Raw genomic sequence first — 21572 nt, 5'->3', positions numbered from 1 at the left:
ACACGGGGAGAACATGCAAACTCCACACAGAGGACGGCCCCCAAGGTTGGACTACCCCGGGGCTCAAACCCAGGACCTTATTGCTGTGAGGTGACCGCACTAACCACTGCGCCAACGCATCGCCCTTTAAATAAGTTCATGTTTTTTTAAAACAAAAAAAACAATTTACATGCAGAGATTTGACTGATTTGATTCACATTACATTAAATTAGGGTATAGAATCAGAATCAGAAACACTGTCATTTCATTTCATGCACCTGCGCACATGAAATGAAACGAAACATCGTTTCCCCCAGCCCACAGAGACAAAAACACATATTCAAAAACTACAAGAACACACATATCCAAACTAACACATATATCTAAACAACAACAACAAAATCACTGTCCAGGAGAACGGGTTTGTTGACTACTCTTTCTACCACTACAGAGGATTTCAATATTGAATTATTTCTCACTTTTTTATTACAATTACTTTAGTCTTTTATGCCGTTATCCATCCATCCATTACCCAAACCGCTTATCCTGCTCTCAGGGTCACAGGGATGCTGGAGCCTATCCCGGCAGTCATTGGGCGGCATGCAGGGAGACACCCTGGACAGGCCGCCAGGCCATCACAGGGCCTATTTATTTTTCCCCTTGCTTCCTTGATACTGTATTTTAAGAAATATATTGGGCTTTTGTGTGCTGAATATGGGCTCTCCACTGAGCTGTGCGCCTGTAGGTTTGTTCTTGTGTCAGAGAATTTTGCATCTCTGTTCATTCTGGAGTTTGAAATTCATTTTGCATCCTGGTTGTTAGGTTATCTAGCAGAAGCCATACTTTCTCGTGTGTGTGTGTGTGTGTATGTATATGTGTGCGCGTGCGTGCGTGTGTTCCCTGTGATTTTTCTAGCTTGTGCATTTTTTTTCCATCTGGATAACTTGCTTTTTTTTATTGTGGAGTGATTTCGAAAATAAAAATGGGCCGCCCCCTCCCTCATCTTTGCAAGGCCCTACTCAATGCTGTCAAACGAGTCACCCAAGGTTTCCGCATCCAGACCCTTTATTTCCACTTTGACAGCTGCCTGCCTCTCCCCCCACTGCTTTGCTAGTGGTTGCAGGCCTTCCATCTGACATGCATGGCTTGTAAAGCAGCAGTTATAAACGCACTATAATATCTGTAGCGTCTCGATGAATCAGCTCTTTCTTCCGTGACCTTTCCACCGAAATTAGCGCGTGTAAGCGGGTTTTTGTGGTCACGGCGTCACGTTCGACGTCACGAACGCGCAGGCGTCGTGCCAAAAAGTGATCGTGAGCCAAAAACGGATTCCCGTCCCCAAACAGGATTAGTTTATATGTTTTCAAGATATTGTGTGGCAGGGACAACCTTTCAGTCACAAGGTAGTAGCTGCAATCTTCTTTTCTTTTTCTTTTTTTTTTTGGCAAGTGGAAACCGCGGACGGGCAGTAGTTTTTAGCGGACGATCACTTTTAGGCACGGCGGGCGTCATGTTTCCATCTCCGCCGATCGGAGCCGGAGCCGATCAATACCAGTGACTACTGCAGAGCCCAGCATATGCAAGAGAGAGATTCATATTAAAATCATTACTGGAACAAAAAGGGATTATGCACATGGACCTAAACTTAATTTTCACAAGGAAGGATATAGACTCTTTAATGCAACAGTAGGTGGCGATAATGCTCCATCTGGTTGCAATTCGGCAGGAACACAGAAGAAGAAGAAGCGGCGTCATTTCTTCCGGAACTCAATGCCGACTGTAATCTTTTCCCACTAAAGACAAACGCCAGATGTTATCGGGTGTTAGTGGGGGTTTTGTCCAGTGGGAAATGCGCATTAGTTCTAGGCCCTTCAGAGGTTATTATGTTCTGCCAATAAGAAAGGCAAACCTGGAGCTTCATGCTGAGCCTTGGATACCGGTCCATGATTGCTCGCCAATAACAGCCCCATGAGGGCCTTCTCCCACTTCCCAAGCTGACAAAGTCTTTTCCTTGTTGTTGCTGCTTTATCTACAGCAGTCAATGTTCAGTTCTCCCTCAGATATTTAGCAGCATAGCACACAAGATGGTGGGTAGTTCAATCTCTTCTCTTGGGACATTTGGGTGCAGCATGCATGTAGTAAGACTACACCTAACGGTAAATAGTCCACTGATTTTTACTCATTTAGGGTGTTTTCTGTGTTATGAATACACAAATTGGTTGTGGCCATCCTTCCACAAGATGCGGCTTCGTGCCAAATACACATCGGATCGGACGATGTATACAAATTTGGTGCAGAAACATCTCTAGCTGCATCTGCATTGAGATCAGTGGAAAAAGTACAGGTTTGTGCAAGATATGGTTACTTGGGGTCAGCTTTCCAAAGTAACAGGGAGTGCAGAAGAGAGGTGAAGAAGAGAGTGCAGGCAGGGTGGAGTGAGTGGAGAAGAGTGTCAGGAGTGATTTGTGACAGAAGGGTACCAGCAAGAGTTAAAAGGAAGGTTTACAAGATGGTTGTGAGACCAGCTATGTTATGTGGTTTGGAGACAGTGGCACTGATGAAAAGACAGGAGGTGGAGCTGAAGGTGGCAGAGCTGAAGATGCTAAGATTTTCACTGGGAGTGATGAAGAAGGACAGGATTAGAAACGAGTATATTAGAGGGACCATTCAAGTAGGACGGTTTGGAGACAAAGCAAGAGAGGCAAGATTGAGATGGTTTGGACATGTGTGGAGGAGAGATGCTGGGTATATTGGGAGAAGGATGCTGAATATGGAGCTGCCAGGGAAGAGGAAAAGAGGAAGGCCAAAGAGGAGGTGTATGGATGTGGTGAGGGAGGACATGCAGGTGGCTGGTGTGACAGAGGAAGATGCAGAGGACAGGAAGAGATGGAAACGGATGATCCACTGTGGCGCCCCCTAACGGGAGCAGCTGAAAGTAGTAGTAGTAGTAGCAGTTGCGTGAACAGTTGTGTGAGCAGAGCAGCAGAATTAGTGTTTCTGAACAGAAGATGATATAAAAAAACAAAAAAACAAGCTGTTCACAAACACAACTCCAAACAACCGTCTGTACTTTAGGGTGTTGCAAGATAAAAAACCATTTGACGTCTAAAGCAGAAAAGGAAATACCATGAAATAAGCAGGGATAAGAGGAAGACAGCGATATTATGCATCAATGCTTTAAGAGGTGTTAAAAAAGTATTTGAATTACAGCTATCAGTAGTACTACTGCAAAGGACAAAATCCAAAACAACATTGTTCTTTGTTTAAGTATTTAATGTTTTATATTAGTAAAACAATGTGCCAGTGGGGGGTGAGACAATCCCAACACAAATATTGGTTGACTTGTGCTCACCTTCGTATCTCTGGAGGGCTCCAAAGTTCCCCTCCATGATTATGCTTGCAACCCTTTGGCTGTTCTGAGACTTGGATCCGGTTCACATTACAGCCAGTCATGTCTACCTTTACATATTTGTCTCAGTCATCATAAAGCTGCTCCTGCTACCTTTGAGGTAGTCTATGGAGAGGTCCCCCCCCCAACTCCCAAGTGTACGTGGCCAATTGCCCCACTTTTCCGAGCCGTTCCGGTCGCTGCTCCGGGGAGGGCCGCAGACTACCACATGCCTCCTTCGATACACGTGGAGTCGCCAGCCACTTCTTTTCACCTGACAGTGAAGAGTTTCACGAGGGGGGCGTAGCGCGTGGGAGGATCACGCTATTCCCCCAAGTTCCCGCTCGAACAGGCGGCCCGACCGACCAGAGGAGGCGCTAGTGCAGCGACCAGGACACACACCCACATCCGGCTTTCCAACGGCAGACACGGCCAAATGTGTCTGTAGGGATGCCCGACCAAGCCGGAGGCAACACGGGGACTCGAACCAGTGATCCCCGTGTTGGTAGGCAACGGAATAGACCACTACGCTACCCGGACGACCCCAGTCTATGGAGAAGTTCTGTCAGCATACCAGGCACCTCTGCTAACATGACCGTCGTTTTCAAACCCAGCCTTGTCATGGAAGAAGACGATCACAAATCCCAGCGGGCGTCTTTTCTTTTCACCAGGAACCGCTGGGCTTCTGTTTTTCCCGCTGGTTCAGACTTTGCACCCCCTTTTTCTTTTTGGCCTTGCTGTAATACCAAAGTGGGCTACAGTAGAGCGGAGCAGGGATGCCAACACACCCACGACTCAACCCAGTGAAGCTACAAAAGGTCACATCTAACGACTCTAGCAGCAATTTATTCAGGTTCTTGGAAAACAGAAATAACTGAACACAAGATTTCATTGTTGTTTTTTTTCTACAAAATGCATTTTCAACCCTTCATCTTGCAGAATAGCCGTTTCACTGAAGGCAAGTGAGGTGTCGCTGGCGTTACGAGACAGGCTCGGATAAACTGATCTAACAAATTCCCATAGCCAGGGGTGTAGCACAAAATTCTGGGCACTATACATAAGCAGACTCTGTGGGCCCCTTTCCTCTTTTGTCTCTCACGCATCACTTTAACATCATGGTAGCTATGATGCTGATAAATGTATGACACTGCGTGTGTTACAGTACTAGCTAGCTAGCTAACTCTTACGGTGTTCATGTAGTAGGAGTTAAGAGTTAACTAGCTAGCTGCTACCTAGCTGTGGTAGTAGGAGTTAGCTAGCCACCTTTCTTTTAAAAGCTCCTAGCTCGCCTTTCCTTTGGAGGAAATTACTCAAGTTGTTTTCTCTCATTTTGCCTTCTCTCCCTTTCCTTTATTTCTTTTCTTTTCTGGGACCCAGATTTTGCTGCCTTTGGGAAAGACGTGACTCTGCTTGTGTCAGCAGTCACTCGCGACAGGACTAGATGAGCTGCATTGAGAGACGCTCGTGAGGGGCGGACTAAACCATTTTGCACCTTTTGTAAGGGGTGAGAGGGGCCTCGGAGAGGGGTGAGAGGGGCGTCAGAGAGCCTCCACTATTTTCTTTAAGTCCCTCAACCTGATGTAGCCAATTTTAACTGACGTTATTACACTAATTAGTTAGAAATAAAAACAATTGCAAACCAAAACAAACTTTTAATTCCAGGCTTCCTGCGCCCCCCCCCCCCCGGTCTGGGCCCTGGTAGATCCCCCCCCTCCACTACGACGCCACTGCCCATAGCCCTTAACACGGTGGAATTTAAACAACTGCTTAATTTTCCCCACTGTAAATAGTTTCCGTTTATTTTGACAATAGCAAAATATGAGAACCAGCCAACAACACCGCAAATACTATCACGTGAATATGATCAGAACGGGCCCTTTGTCGGCCAGTTTGACGTCAGGGAGTGCGTCTACGGCCAGACTGGTTTTGTTGGGGCAGATGTTATCAGGACGGAACTGGTCCCAGTGCAGTCCTTACAGATGAGGCCGAGTTCCCACGGCGTCTTCCTGTTTAGTCCAAACAGCAGACAGTTTCTGTTCCCGGTGGCAACACTGAGAAAGGTTTGTTTTCCTCTTCTTTGTGCCCTCGCTCCACGTGCTGCCGTCTCTCTTCACAAGGCCACAATGGAAGGAACACAGAGAAGGACAGAAGGCATTCAAGTTTACTTCTTTTTTTATATTTTCCTTTTTTTATATGTTCTCCCCAATAGTACTTGTCCAATTACCCCACTCTTCTGAGTTGCCCCGGTCACTGCTCCACCCCCTCTGCCGATCCGGGGAGGGCTGCAGACTACCACATGCCTCCTCCCATACATGTGGAGTCACCAGCTGCTTATTTTCACCTGACAGCGAGGGGTTTCACCAGGGGGACGTAGCGCATGAGAGGATCACGCTATTCCCCCCAATCCCCCCCCCCCGAACAGGCGGCCCGAGCAACTAGAGGAGGCGCTAGTGCAGCGACCAGGACGCGTACCCACATCTGGCTTCCCACCCGCAGACATGGCCAATTGTGTCTGTAGGGGCGCCCGACCAAGCCAGAGGTAACACGGGGATCTGAACCGGTGATCCCCGTGTTGGTAGGCAACGGAACAGACCACCACGCCACCCGGACGCCCAGCAAGTATGCAACTTGGCCATGTGTGATGGGTTCTCAGGTCTATTTGATAGGACACGGCTGTGTTTGAGTGTGTCTGGAAACTTGACATGGCACTGTAGGCCTCATTAATGAGGCATCGTACTGACACACACACACACACACACACACACCTGGTGCGTTGTTAGGACTGGACTCCAACCCCCCACAGCGGCGTCCTGAGGGACAATGCACCCGGCTCGCTCTCTGTGGAGAATGGTATCATTAATTAACACACACACACACACACACACACACACACACACACACACACACACACAAGGTTCACTTGCACCCCCCCCCCCCACTCCCTTTTCTCCCCAGTTGTACCCAGCCAATTACCCCACTCTTCCGAGCTGTCCCGGTCGCTGCTCCACCCCCTCTGCCGATCCGGGGAGGGCTGCAGACTACCACATGCCTCCTCCCATACATGTGGAGTCACCAGCTGTTTCTCTTCACCTGACAGTGAGGAGTTTCACCAGGGGGACATAGCACGTGGGAGGATCACGCTATTCCCCCCACCCCCCCCCCCCGAACAGGCGCCCCGACCGACCAGAGGAGGCGCTAGTGCAGCGACCAGGACACACCCACATCTGGCTTCCCACCCGCAGACACGGCTAATTGTGTCTGTAGGGACGCCCGACCAAGCCGGAGGTAACACGGGGATTCGGACCAGCGATCCAGGTGTTGGTAGGCAACGGAATAGACCGCCACGCCACCCGGACGCTCCCACTTGCAGCATTATTAAAATAGCCAGAGACACATCCTACAAAAAGCAGAGCCCAAATGCACATCCACACAATCTCTCTCTCTCTCTCTGTCTCTCTCTCTCTGTCTGTCTGTCTGTCTGTCTGTCTGTCTGTCTCTCTCTGTCTGTCTGTCTGTCTGTCTGTCTGTCTGTCTGTCTGTCTCTCTCTGTCTCTCTCTCTGTCTCTCACGGAAAACCAGCTTTTCAGCATCAGCATAGCACAAACAGCAGATGCACAAAGATAAAGCACCAATTGTCACACACACACACACACACACACACACACACACACACACACACACACACATACACACGCACACACACACTGCACAAGGACAATCACACTGAAACTTACTCCTCTCCCATGCTCTCATGACCCCACAGTCTGAACAGGAAATTCAGGATCTGTGTGTGTGGGTGTGTGTGTGTGTGTGTGTGAGAGAGAGAGAGAGAGAGAGAGAGAGAGAGAGAGAGAGAGAGAGAGAGAGAGAGAGAGAGAGAGAGAGAGAGAGAGAGAGAGAGAGAGGGAAGCTGAAGAGAGTATAGGGAATTGGAAAGGCAGCAGTATATTCTCACATACACATGCTTCCCACCAGCAGCAGGGCAGTAGCACACATCGTTCCTCATGTGTCCTGTCTGTCTGTCTGCCGTGTCTTGTGAGGGACACAGCACCATGTCTGCAGCAAGGTCTGCTGTACTGATCCATATCCAAACAAAAAGCGAAATACAACTACAGCCGCCACCATACGTTAATTCCTGTATGCTCAACTCGCCTATTCCTGAATTAGCGGCCATTTTAGTAGCAGAGTGGACCCAACAAAACCCATTGGGGTTTTTTTGGGGGGGGGGGTTCCCCCTTTTCCTGCCCTAATTGTTACCCAATTACCCCGCTCTTCCGAGACGGCCTGGTCGCTGCTCCACCCCCTCTGCCGATCCGGGGAGGGCTGCAGACTACCATATGCCTCCTCCCATACATGTGGAGTCGCCAGCCGCTTCTTTTCACCTGACAGTGAAGCGTTTCACCAGGGGGACGTAGCGTGTGGGAGGATCACACTATCCCCGCCCCTCCCCCCGAACAGGCGCCCTGGCCGACCAGAGGAGGCGCTAGTGCAGCGACCAGGACACATACCCACATCGAGCTTCCCACCCGTAGACACGGCCAATTGTGTCTGTAGGGACGCCCGACCAAGCCGGAGGTAACATGGGGATTCGAACCGGCGATCCCCGTGTTGGTGGGGGCGCGCGCGTGCATGTCCACGTGTGTGTGTGTGCATGTCCATGTGTGCATTTGTGTGTGCGTGTGTACGTGTATGTGTGTGCATGCGTGTGCGTGCGTGCGCGCGCGTGTGTGTGAGAGACAGACAGACAGAGAGAGAGACAGAGAGAGAGAGAGAGAGAGAGACAGAGAGAGAGACAGAGAGAGAGAGAGCTCGTTCTTGTGTCTGTGTTTTACCTCTCAGCGACCCTATCTGGACTTGAGGGATGTTGCTCAGATCTGTAGGTAGACCCACATAAACGCCACCGTAGTTTCTGATGGAAAGGGCGTTCACAAACACGTGCATTCGCATTCGCACGCACACACACACACGCGCGTGGACACCCCCACATACAGATTAATACCCTAGAGCTAAAGAGAGGTGGCCTTCCACATGTATAACGTTAAACAGGCTTGCAACGCAACATGACTGCTGACGTCATATATCTCTGACGTGTCTGTGAACTCAAGTGTTCTTACAAAAGGCGCATTTAACGCCAAAATGAATTCACCCACTTTCGCTTTTCATCGTCATCTGGCAAAGTCTCTTTAGCTCTGTTGGCACACGCGCACACACACACGCACGCACGCACACACACACACACACACACACACACACACAACAAATTAAACCGTGCAGCTAAATAGAGATCAGTCAGTCTTAATTAACTTGGTCACATCACAGAAAGGTCAGCATCGTGTGTGTGTGTGTGTGTGTGTGTGTGTGTGTGTGTGTGTGTGTGAGTTTGTATTAAGTTTCCCCATCCAACATGCTGGTCGAAATGAGGAGGTAAGGGACACTCACTCTTCTTTGGAGGATCCAGTGAGACCTGTGGTCATAAGCAGACACAAGTCATTCATGATGCGTGCGACACCGCTGGACAGTAGATATTCATCTGCATGTTTGAACAGCAGATATTCATCTGCTTATCTGCAGGGAAGTTGACCTCTACATATTAGCCTTGAGCTTTATATAAATTGTAAAAATCTGTTGCGTTTTACCGATCCTCCGCTAGTTTCTGTTGTTGCGCCCAATGCATCCGTCCCTCTAGAGTTCTCATATGGGGTTATGAATACATGCTGCATAATGATAACAACACTGCAGAAACTGGTATCGGCTTCTTATTAATGAAGGCTAACAAAGACACGCAGGTTGCTCAGCTTTACATGTCACTGAATGTCTTGTTTTACACCTGCCAGAACCTGTCCGTGTGTGCACGTGTGTATGCATCCGTGCACGTGTGCGTGCGTGTCTTCGCGTGTGTGGGTGTGTGTGTGTGTGTGTCTGCATGCATGTATGTACGCGTGCGTCTGTGCCTGCATGCATGCATATGCATGTGTGCGCGTGCCTTCGTGTGTGTCTGCGTGTGCGTGCATGTGCTCTTCAGTCATATTTGTGTAAACCAGTTTGAGTTTTAAACTATAAGAGTGAAGACATTTTGGCTGGACCGCTTCTATTTTAGGGTTAGGGTCAGGTTATAGTCCATGGGCCAGAGCCCAAAATTTCCTATTTCGGTACACTCAAGGTGGCAAAACTTACTTATAATTTTTGAAAGGATCCATGTCTGTAGATGATATTTTGGTATGATAACCATTCCTGAGTGGCAGCTGTATCACAGTTATCAGCTCATGAAGTTAACCACCCGCTAAACTAAATTGCATTTTAGACGCTGGTGCATATCCTGGTTTAGCGTCATGGTCAGGACATTTTTCAATGTTCTATAATATTGTCTTTGGTATCACTTTAAAGGGGACCTTCTTAGCTTTCATTCAAGCCCTGTTGTGGATATTTCTCACAAATATAGAGGTCACTGGAGCTCTTCAACCCGTCAATAACACACATCTTTCTGCAATGTTCGCCTAAACTATATACTTTCTTTTAGCCCTGTGGCATCTAGGAATATCAGGGACACAAAACACAAAAACTGGAATACTCACGGGACTGTAAAGATTCAGGAAATGTATAATATACCCATACTATTTCATTGTGTGAGGTGATTGTGAACCTTAAATTAGAAGGGCATTATTACTAAGTAACTAACTAGACCAAAGCCAGTTAGTCCATGGGTCAGACCAGATATCGATATCACCCAAGGTGACACAACTTCACTGGTGCCATTTTATTTGGTACACTAACAGAAGTAAAATAATACATGATAACCTTTCCAAATGAGCAGCTATTTCATTTTTCTTTCAGGAAACCTGTTTCTGTGCCTCTCACGATTGTGTATTTGCCCAGATTTTTACAAATATAGCATTTCAACACCCCTGGTATTGATTAGCTTAGCTTAAACTCTGGGACAGTTCTTAGTTGGCCAACAACCAAGGATAACCAGTACTGTGTACTTCCATTCATTGTGCTAAGCTAGGCTAACGTGCAGCCAGATAGCTTTCTACTAGACACATATAGAGGAAACTGGTATCTATCTTCTTGTCTCACTCTGGAGAAGATTGTAAGCTAATTCCCCATAATGTTAGCATGTTCTTTTAATGTATATGTTAATATGATTAGTTAAAGTGGCTATGAGGAACTTTCATCTTGTGTTGATTTTAGCGGCCTCATGTGGACAAAATACAGCTGTTGCATAGCAACTAGGTAATGTATCTATTTGTGGCTATGTAAGATAAATAATGGTAATATGACGCTGGTGAAGCAAAGTAAACTTTGTTTTAGTAGTGTTCATACACCTAAGTTACATGTATTTGTTTGTATGTGGCAGGTGAAAACTGACTGAATATGGCCACTGGTGAACAAGCAAGTTTTTACCCAATACCAAAGCGCCCACGGGTGGAGTGCATTATCCACTGTTCTGATGATACAGATAAGCTGGTTTCACTACAAAGTGTCGACTCATGGAGAACTCTGCTCAGGGCAGCTCAGATACGAAATCATGCACCAGTTTTGAAACTGGCAAAAGACATTCCTGAGGGACAGATTCCAGCAATCTACTACCACAGAAAGTGTCGCAGTATCTTCACTATGAAGAAGCAAATTCTTGATGGCCTCCTTGCAAAAGAAAAGAAAAGTTGTGTCTCTGCTGAAGAGAAACAATCTAAGAGAGTAGCTCGACATGCTCCAAGTACATCTAGGACTTATGATGCAGAGTGCATATTTTGTCAGAAAAACAGCAAATATTCCAAGAGACAGAATACGAGAGAAGTACTGGTGCAGTGTCGAGAACTGCGAGCTGATGCAAAGATCAGGAGTGCAGCCACAAAGAAAAGGGACAGCAGAATCCTTGCCATTGTGAGTAGAGACCTTGTAGCAGCTGAAGGGCACTACCACAGGTCATGCTATAGACTTTACACCAAAGAAGAGGTTTCCAAAGGAGAGGTTGCCAGCAATGAAGATGATGATGCTGCAGCCCAGTATGAAGCTGCTGTGAATAAGGCATACAATGAGCTGTTCCTCTTCATCAGGATGGAGCTTTTTGGCAATCCTCAAGTGATGACAATGACTGATCTCTCTTCTAGACTGGTAGCTTCAATGAACTCCCAAGGCATTGCCCAAGTCAAGGAATCAACCAAGAAGCACATAAGGCGAAACCTGGAGAGTGAGTTTGCTGGAGCCTTGCAGATATTCCCTGATGAGAAAGGAAAATTCCTCCTCTATCCCGATAACTTGTCCATGAGGGAACTTGCCAAAGAAAATCGGTCTCTCAAAAGGGAGCTGCAGACCCTGAAAAGTGTCAGTGCACAAGATGTTATAGCCAAAGCAGCCATCAAATTGAGAGCAGACATTAAAAGTCAAGATGTTCCTCAAACCTGGCCGCCTGAAGTCAAACCAGAAGCAGAATGTCCTACCATTCCAGAGTCGCTCATTATCTTCCTGTACTCTCTACTCACAGGCTCAAATGATCCTGATCATGCATCCCAGAGAGTGCAGTGCCTTCTGCAGTCATTTGGCCATGACAAAGTATATGCAGTGACATGTGGAAATACCAAGCCTTCCAAGCACATTGTTCTGCCATTCAGTGTCAAATCGTTGACAGGAAATGTAGAGTTGATAAACATCCTCAACCGACTTGGTCACAGTGTGTCCTATTCACAGAGGGAAGAGATCAACACTGCCCTGTGTCTCCAGAAACTCTCATCATCAGGGAGTGGCATTGCCCTTCCAGCTAACATCCATCCTGGCATATTCACAACTTTAGCCTGGGACAATATCGACCGTCTTGAAGAAACTGTCAGTGGTGAGGGAACATCTCACAGAGTCAATGGGATTGCTGTGCAAGCAAAGCCAGTCAACCCACTTCCTGTCCAACCCATGCCCACTGTTCCCAAAACAAAGAAGAGAAGCATTGATGGACCCCCACCAATGTTACCAACTTACAATGCTGGACAACGGGTAGGGCCACCACAAAGCAAAAAGTCAGATGCCGATACTGCAGCCAATACTAAGCTTGCCAGAGAGAAAAACCTTCTTTGGGTCCTAGCACGCATGTCACAACAAGAAGAACAGTCAGTCAGCAGCTGGACAGGCTTCAACATCCTGACTCGAGGAGAGATGACGGTCATCCCCGACAATATAGGCTATCTGCCTACCATCAATGCTCCAGCGACACAAATGTCTACTGTCAACGAGGTGCTTAACCAGTCACTGAGCATCATGCAGTGCTTAGGCCTGAGGAAGATTGTCTGTGTCTTTGACCAAGCCCTGTATGCGAAGGCTGTCGAGATCACATGGAAACACCATGACAAGTTCCATGATATCATCGTTAGGCTTTGGGGTATTCCACACCATCTGCACACTGCTGGCAATAATAGGAAAGCGTTTCCAAGATGCTGGACTCAAAGACCTCTGCATTGAGTCTGGCATGATTGTAGAAGGCTCAATTGCTGGTGTTATGGATGGCCGCAAGTACAACAGGGCAGTGCGACTACACAAGCTCCTGTATGAGGCTCTCATGCGACTGACCTTGAATGGTTTCCTGTCCTGGTTGGAAGAAACTCACAGGAATGACATGGTTCACCTGAATGAAACACTGAAGACCATTGACAGCCTTGGGAAAGAAGTCTCACAACATGCTTTGAAGGAGGTCCTCGAGAACAGCTCTTGTACACGCATCATGGATCTATTTGAAGTCTACCGTGAGTTCCTTAGAGGTGGAAACGGCAGCCTCTCGAACTTCTGGATGTCCTATTTGGACATGGTTGAAATCTTGTTGGGGCTCATCCGAGCATCCAGAGAGGGAGACTGGATGCTACACTTGGCTAGCATTCGAGCAATGATCCCATGGTGCTTTGCTTATGACAGGATGAATTATGCACGCTACCTCCCCTACTACTACGCCCAGATGTCTGAGCTGCCCATCACACACCCAGATGTGTACACAGAATTCATGGAAGGAGGCTTCTCAGTCCAACTGGGCTCCACCAATCCCTTTGGCCGAATCCCTGTTGACCAAGCTATAGAAGAAACGGTGAACAAAGACACCCAAACAGCTGGAGGGACAAAGGGATTCAGCTTGAAGCCAGGAGCTGTGACCAAATATTATCTCACAGCTGAGTATAGAAGCATGTACCTCAGACAGCTGAGAGACCTGACAGGTCAAGGCAGGTGCAAATGGTCTCATCCAGATCTACAGAGTCCAAGGATCAAGAGAGATGAAGCAGATGTCCAATCTCTCATGGACCTTATGGAGAATAACTGGCTCAATCCTATGTCCCCTGATGAGATTGATTTGGTTAGCCTCTCCACTGGCAACATGGCTCCACCTGATGTGACCATAGATCTCTTGAGAGCTCTTGAGAAAGGAGAAGAGGCCTACCAAGCATTCCAGCAAACAAGGTTAGATGCAGACCCACCACCTGTGAAATTCCACGACAAGATGACCAAGCAAAGTCTGAAAACATTCTCCAATGTCAGCACAAAACAAGCTCATGGAAAGAAAGCACAGGATGTGGTTCTGAAGGCAGATAGAAACCTTTTCAGTCACATGATCCTGTTGGCTGAAAGCAGGAAGGTGAATCTGAAGGATGTCCTTGCCTACCCATTGGGCCCACTACCATGGGCACTGGCAAATGCTGATGGGTCCTTACGAAAAACAAACAAGGCTGCACTTGCCAGAGAGCTTGAAAAGAATGTATCTCCTGCAGAAGACATCCCAATCCCATCTACTTCCATCATTGATGGGATGAGCCTGGTCCAAAAAATGAATGGCAACAACAAAACCTTTGCACAGGTGGCAGTCAGCCTTGACCCAGGTCCTCCATGAGGGAGCACAGAGTGGGAGGAATGATGTTGTTTTTGATGTCTATCACCAGACTTCGATCAAAGATGCTGAACGACTGAACCGGGGTGGAGACATCACTGTCCAGTAAAAGAATCTTGCAGGGGGACACCACGTCCAGCAGTGGAGAACATTTCTGTGCAGTTCCTCCAACAAGACCAGTCTCATCAAGTTTCTGGTGGAAGAGTGGAAACTCCCACGATACAGAGCTATGCTGCATGGCAAGGTGTTGTACATGACCTGTGAGGAAACCTGCTACAAGTTGACAGAAGATGGGTGTGAGGAAGCAGCAGAACTGCACTCCACACATGAAGAAGCTGACACCCGTCTGCTCCTGCATGCATTGCATGCAGCAAATGCGGGCTCAAAGTCAGTTATCATCACAGCTGAGGACACTGATGTCATGGTGCTTTGTCTTGGCTTCCAGAAGGACATCACCTGTCCCATCTACCAGAAGTGTGGGACTCAGAACCGCACACGGTTTGTCGACATCACCAAACTGGCAAGTTCACTTGGAGACAGCATCTGTGACAGCCTAATTGGCTTACATGCCTTCACAGGCTGCGACACTGTCAGTGCATTCGCTGGTCGAGGGAAGCTGAATGCCCTGAAGATAGTGAGAAAGCACACTTCCTGCCAAGAGACTTTTAGTCAACTGGGACAGACATGGAATGTGAGTGATGAGCTGTTCCAGAAAATTGAGCAGTTCACCTGTCGGATGTATGTTGCTAATAGCAGCACTGCTGAGGTGAACAAACTGCGTTACCAGCTCTTCTGCACCAAAAGGGGAGAGGTTGAGTCCAGCCAGCTGCCACCATGTAGAGACTGTCTCTTTATGCATGTTCAACGAGCCAACTATCAGGCAGCAATATGGAAGTGCTGTCTGCAGGCTAACCCTGTGGTGCCAAGCCCTACTGAGTATGGATGGACAGACGATGAAGGCAAGCTGGCCATTTACTGGATGCGCTCCCCACCTGCACCAGATGTGGTCTTGGAAATGCTAACATGCAAGTGTGTGCATTCATGCAAAATGCCAAGCTGCATGTGCCTGTCAAATGGACTTCCATGCACAGACATGTGCAGGTTACAGACCTGCAGTAACCAAAAACAGCAGGATGGTCCAGAACTGGACTTTGAACTTGGGGAGTCAGATGATGAGAGAAACGAGCAGTGATGAATGACAGTGTGATGATTCTGATGGTATTACTGTGGTAGTAGTCTATTGATGCACAGGATGTTGATTCTGGACTTGGTTACCCAGCGCTTGATAACAATAATGTAACCATATTCACATATACCCATTACCCTACCCATTACCATTACATATACCCACTAATGATATGGGATTACATGTATCATTGACTAAGTATATGTAAATGTCAATGTTGTTTAAAATATTAAAATAGTTCATTACCTCACTATGGTATTCCTTTTTATCATGTATTTTGATTGTGTATTTAAACAAATGTATAGAGACCAGTTTGTGACCTAACTGGCTTTGGTCTAGTTCTCATTTAAGGCTCACAATCACCTCACACAATGAAATAGTATGGGTATATTATACATTTTCTGAATCTTTACAGTCCTGTGAGTATTCCAGTTTTTGTGTTTTGTGTCCCTGATATTCCTAGATGCCACAGGGCTAAAAGAAAGTATATAGTTTAGGCGAACATTGCAGAAAGATGTGTGTTATTGACGGGTTGAAGAGCTCAAGTGACCTCTATATTTGTGAGAAATATCCACAACAGGGCTTGAATAAAAGCTAAGAAGGTCCCCTTTAAAATGATACCAAAGACAATACTATAGAACATTGAAAAATGTCCTGACCATGAGGCTAAACCAGGATATGCACCAGCGTCTAAAATGCAATTTAGTTTAGCGGGTGGTTAACTTCATGAGCTGATAACTGTGATACAGCTGCCACTCAGGAATGGTTATCATACCAAAATATCATCTACAGACATGGATCCTTTCAAAAATTATAAGTAAGTTTTGCCACCTTGAGTGTACCGAAATATCGTCTGGCCCATGGACTATTAGGGTAGGTTATGGTTAGAGTAAGGTTAGAGTAAGGTTAGGTTAAGGTTAGAATAAGGTTAGGGTAAGGTTAGAGTAAGGTTAGGGTAAGGTTAGAGTAAGGTAGTAAGGTTAGGGTAAGGTTAGAGTAAGGTAGTAAGGTTAGGGTGAGGTTAGGGTAAGGTTAGAGTAAGGTTAGGGTAAGGTTAAGGTAAGGTTAGAGTAAGGTTAGGGTAAGGTTAAGGTAAGGCTAGAGTAAGATTAGGGTAAGGTTAGAGTAAGGTTAGGGTAAGGTTAGGGTAAGGTAGTAAGGTTAGGGTAAGGTTAGGGTAAGTTTAGAGTAAGGTTAGGGTAAAGTTAGAGTAAGGTTAGGGTAAGGTTAGGGTAAGGTTCAGGTAAGGTTAGAGTAAGGTTAGGGTAAGGTTAATGTAAGGTTAGAGTAAGATTAGGGTAAGGTTAGAGTAAGGTTAGGGTAAGGTTAGAGTAAGGTAGTAAGGTTAGGGTAAGGTTAGGGTAAGGTTAGAGTAAGGTTAGGGTAAGGTTAGAGTAAGGTTAGGGTAAGGTTAGGGTAAGGTTCGGGTAAGGTTAGAGTAAGGTTAGGGTAAGGTTAGAGTAAGGTAGTAAGGTTAGGGTAAGGTTCGGGTAAGGTTAGAGTAGGGTTAGGGTAAGGTTAGGGTACGGTTACGTTAAGGTTAGAGTAAGGTTAGGCTAAGGTTAGGGTAAGGTTAGAGTAAGATTAGGGTAAGGTTAGAGTAAGGTTAGGGTAAGGTTAGGGTAAGGTTAGAGTAAGGTTAGAGTAAGGTTAGGGTAAGGTTAAGGTAAGGTTAGAGTAAGGTTAGGGTAAGGTTCGGGTAAGGTTAGAGTAAGGTTAGGGTAAGGTTAGAGTAAGGTTAGGGTAAGGTTAGGGTACGGTTACGTTAAGGATAGAGTAAGGTTGGGTAAGGTTAGGGTAAGGTTAGAGTAAGGTTAGGGTTAGGGAATGAACATAGTTGATGAGGGTCCTCACAAATATGAATAAATGTGCATGCAGCTGGGAGTTTGTATGTTGAGGAGGGGAGGAGCAGAAGGAGGACTTGCTTCTATCCATGAATTTGAAATGTTTTCCTAAAGATGTACTCGCCTGTTATTCATTGCTTATTAGATATTTGAACTTCAAACGAGAACCACACTTTTTATATATATTATATATATATTATATATATATTATTATATATAATAATATAATTTTGTTATTGTATTATAATACATACATAATATATAATTATATTATATTCTATTATACTATAATAATATATTATTATTTTGTTTTTATATCAATTTTAATTTATTTGTATTAATATTTATGTGGTGAGGGAAGACATGCAGGTGGCTGGTGTGACAGAGGAAGATGCAGAAGACAGGAAGAAATGGAAACGGATGATCCGCTGTGGCGTCCCCTAACGGCAGCAGCGGAAAGTAGTAGTAGATTATTATATACATATTATGATAATATTATATTATGTATGATAATATCATACATTATATATAACATTTTTACACTACTAAGCGACTGATCCAAACACACACACACACACACACACACACACACACACACACACACACACACACACACGCACTGCATGCAAAGTAAAGGCATTTTGGACGTCATGTAGGAACAACATCTTGGTTTGTGTACTCGACTTGCTAAAACAGACGTGAAAACGGAGGCACGGACAATTCATGGCTGACCGCAGCTTCTAATAGTGAACAGCTACGTGGTATTTTGATCAGACTGCGCACAAACACACAAACGAGCAACCCAAGCAGAGAACTGTGGCTCTGGGAGCTTTAAACACAACACGGTCGGGGTTTTATTTGTTTATTTATTTTATTTTATTTTATCTTGTCATCTTAGACCCCGTTTACACTTGGTTTTAAAATGCGTTTTTTTTGCGATCGGATCACAAGTGGACGGCGCTAAATACAGGTGTAAACGACCACCAAAACGTTTTGTGAACCGGTTTCTCAAACCACTTGCCGAGGTGGTCTGGGACGCATTTGACCGCATATCTTCTGTAGTGTAAACGCTAATGCGTCCTGATGCGTCCCCGGCAAGGACGTAACAGGAGATCTTCTTCTTCTTCTTCTTCTGCTGCTTCTTCTTCTTCTTCTTCTTCTTCTTCCTCGGAGTAACGAAATCTGATCACAAGGGGTCAGCAGGACGCATTTGGAGACGCCTGATAGACGCAGGTGTAAACGGCGCTGTCTCCCTGTCCACTTGTGACCCCATCGCCCAAAACGCATTTTAAAACCAAGTGTAAACAGAGTCCTACTCTCTCCCTCCTGACTGGCAAAAAAAAAGATGCTCCACTTCTTCATCTCAAACTGAATCAAGACTTTCTTTTCCAAGTAAATACGCACGCGCAAAGAGACAAACCAATACGTGCGCACAAAACGATGCACGTGCAACGCGCGCGTACAGCAGCTTCTCACCTGCTGCGCTGCTCGTGTTCGTGACCGAAGAATTCCCGCAGCCCATCTCCCACCAGGCTCAGTCGGTCCCGCCAGCGAGGAAAGGAGGAGGAGGAAAGAGAGAGGAGAGGGAGCGGCGGACCAACGGAGGATAAAAACAGATGGTTATCAGGAAAGAGCCACAATGATGAGGGAGTTGAGCGGAAGGACAGATGAGCCGAAGGTTGGAAAATCAGAGGAGGGGGGTGTATTTCGTTCCTGTTCAGTTCCCTCAGGTGTTTTATCCTCTTCAATGCCCCCCCTCCCCTCGTCTCTCTCTCTCTCTCTCTCTCTCTCTCTCTCTCTCTCTCTCTCTTTCTCTCTCTCTCTCTCTCTCTCTCTCTCTCTCTCTCTCTCTCTGTCCGCCTCTTTCCCTTTTTCCTTGGTCTCTCCCTCTGCCTGTCCACTCTCCCTGCAAGACGCGGGCAGCTCGGCGAAGAGATGTAGTGAACTAACGCCACCGATGAGAGAAGAAGGGAGGCGAGACGCAATCAGCGGGGAAAGTGTGTATGTGTGTGAGAGAGAGGGGGAGAGAGGGGGGTGGGGGGACGATAAAGGAAGACGGGCGGAGGGGCGGAACCCACATGGGGGTCGTAAATGTATATGTGTGCAATCAGCAGCGATGCTCAGTCATGTGTCGTGGAGAGCCACGTGCATGCGGGTGGCTTTCTGACCAAACACTGCAATATCTCATTTCACTGATTAGTCCTCTATTGTCTGGCTGAAGGTGTGTTGATTAGCGAAATCAGCTCGTCAACCTGAGTGTGAACCTACATACACATGGCCCTCGACTGACTACCACTGGTATACAGTGTAGTATTGCAGCGACCGGGGGAGGCGGTCGGCCTGACTGTCGGCGGTTCTGCGCTGGGGGAGCGCAGGGGCTGAGGGACTGTTATGTTGTGATGTTGTGTTCATGTTTTGGTTATTGCTGCGTTGTTTGCTTGGGGGTTCGACCCGGACTAAGTAGGCGACCATTTTACTGATTGTAGGAGCGTGACTAAGACTAATGTTTCCAATAGTGACCTGGGGGGGGGTCCATTGTTCGGCAACCGTTTTTGGTGTAAAAATAAAAGAGCACTCCCGGGGTCGTGCGGTGTATGGGACACGGGAGCTGACGCATGGTGGCGCTGCACCAGAACAGACTCTCCTCGTACCACCCCCTTGCTCCACCTGTTGTGGGGGCCGAGGGCGACCAGCGGCGATGCTAGGGTCTGTTGGGGCCCCAGGCAAACATTCTCAGGAGGGGCCCCCAACCAGTGTTCATCGCCATTATGTATCTTCATCGCCATTATGTATCTTCATCGTCATTATGTACGTACATCGAAGAGCGCAGGCAGTGCACGTGCAACGCGAATGACATGGGGCCCCTACAAGGGAGGTTTCCTACTGTGATGTCATGTCATTGTAAATCGTCCATTGGTTGTGTAAAGTGGAGGGGGTTGCGGTCACTGCTTTGGAGTAAATGTTGTCAGCACTCGGGGGCCCCCTACTGCCTGGGGCTCCAAGCAGTTGCCTGGTTTGCCTCTGAGGGCGACGGTAGCACCTCGTGCACCGATCAGTGTGCCTCTCCCCCAGTTGCGCCTCCTCTGAGCCTCATGTAGCCCGTGGAATTAGATACCACACAGGACATAATTACTTCCGGGGTTCTTGTAGCTTTAATTTTATTGTTTGAACCTTCGAATGCAGATCGTTTTACTGAGTGCATAAATTCCTGTGTCTTTCGAGCAAACAGCTCATAAATGTTCACAGATGTGGCAAGTTTAACAGAAAAGATTTTAAAAGGAAAATTATTATGTAGCTGGCTAATAACACTATGGTGTAAACAATTTCACACACGATGCAGGGACCACAACGCACACACGGCTGTTCATTTCCATGCTTTACTAGGAACTCTTCTTCTGTTGGTTACAACCCAGACAACAGCAATATAGAATACAGGTGCCACCTAGTGGTCACTGGTAGAATAGCCTCATCCATACGTAACATCTCCCAACTAAAATATGTTGTACATCAACAATGCAAAAATCACTTCCCGGAACAAAGATTAAGTGACAAAGGCGTAATGTTACTTCCCAAAAGTACATTCAAAACAATGTTATTTTCCGGTATACATTCAGACCCCGTATTTGTTTTCCAATATTTTTATACTCAAAAGTCTCAGTCTCTTTACCACATTATCAATGTGTTTACTCAGCAGAGTAACGTGCAGGTGATTTAGTATGTCTCACCGGACAGCGCGAGTGTCTAACAGTCTCCGCTGTCTTAGTAGGTCCAGCACCAGCTGGTTCACTGGAGTGAGGTGTCTCCGTGGGCTCGATAGCCACTGGAACTGGATTAGTGTTCTCATCAGTGTGAGATGCAGGGGTACCGAGGTGACGTGTAGTACCACCAGCACTACGTTGAGGTGACATAGGGAAGCTGGTAGGAAGGTGGACTGCAGAGCTGGCAGCGTCCGCGTGTGCCTGCTCTGTTCGAGTCAACATCTGATCCACATGGCGTTTCCACACTCCCTGTGCTCCCACCTTGACCTCGTATGACACTGGTCCCGTTTGAGTCATTACAACTCCTTGTGTCCACTTTTCCTCCCCCTTCCGGTAATCACGAACAAGGACAGACTCACCGACTGCAAAGTGTCCGGCCTTGGAGTGTTGTTGACGGCGTTGCTGCTGTGAGTCTTGAGAGCGATGAACAACCCCAGCCACACTGGGTTTGAGAAAGTCCAGTCGCGTGCGTAGCATGCGCCTTGTGAACAGCATAGCCGGCGGTTCCTTTGTCGTGGCGTGCGGGGTGTTGCGATACATCAACAGGAATGTGTCGAGCCGCTGTTGC

General features: G+C 46.9%; 1 protein-coding gene across 2 annotated transcripts; it reads right to left on the bottom strand.

The window, feature by feature from the left end:
• Window positions 1-5092: 5092 nt before the first annotated feature.
• On the bottom strand, window positions 5093-18995 carry LOC130110591 (overexpressed in colon carcinoma 1 protein homolog). 2 transcript variants are annotated; one of them, XM_056277747.1, is made up of 6 exons: window positions 18723-18995; window positions 8807-8831; window positions 8518-8556; window positions 8200-8276; window positions 6133-6205; window positions 5093-5475 (listed from the first exon to the last, which is right to left on the bottom strand). In XM_056277747.1, the coding sequence occupies exons 1-5, from the start codon at window positions 18766-18768 to the stop codon at window positions 6144-6146; spliced, it is 249 nt and encodes an 82-aa protein (XP_056133722.1). In that variant the 5' UTR covers window positions 18769-18995; the 3' UTR covers window positions 5093-5475; window positions 6133-6143. The 2 variants fall into 2 exon arrangements, with proteins under 2 accessions (XP_056133722.1, XP_056133723.1); XM_056277748.1 differs by having other exon boundaries at window positions 5093-5471.
• Between the last annotated feature and the right edge of the window lie 2577 nt (window positions 18996-21572).

This window comes from Lampris incognitus, chromosome 3, assembly GCF_029633865.1.
Source record: "Lampris incognitus isolate fLamInc1 chromosome 3, fLamInc1.hap2, whole genome shotgun sequence".
NCBI classification, from domain to species: Eukaryota; Metazoa; Chordata; class Actinopteri; order Lampriformes; family Lampridae; genus Lampris; species Lampris incognitus.
This window is presented reverse-complemented; position numbering and strand designations above follow the sequence as displayed.

Excerpts from the sequence above, each read along its gene's own strand:
- LOC130110591 (XM_056277747.1), bottom strand. The coding sequence starts at position 18,768 with ATGGGCTGCGGGAATTCTTCGGTCACGAACACGAGCAGCGCAGCAG. Across the intron at positions 8,277-8,517 it reads GATGACGATGAAAAGCGAAA|AAACTACGGTGGCGTTTATG; the intron begins GTGGGTGAATTC and ends CCTTTCCATCAG. Across the intron at positions 6,206-8,199 it reads CCAGATAGGGTCGCTGAGAG|AGAGCGAGCCGGGTGCATTG; the intron begins GTAAAACACAGA and ends CATTCTCCACAG.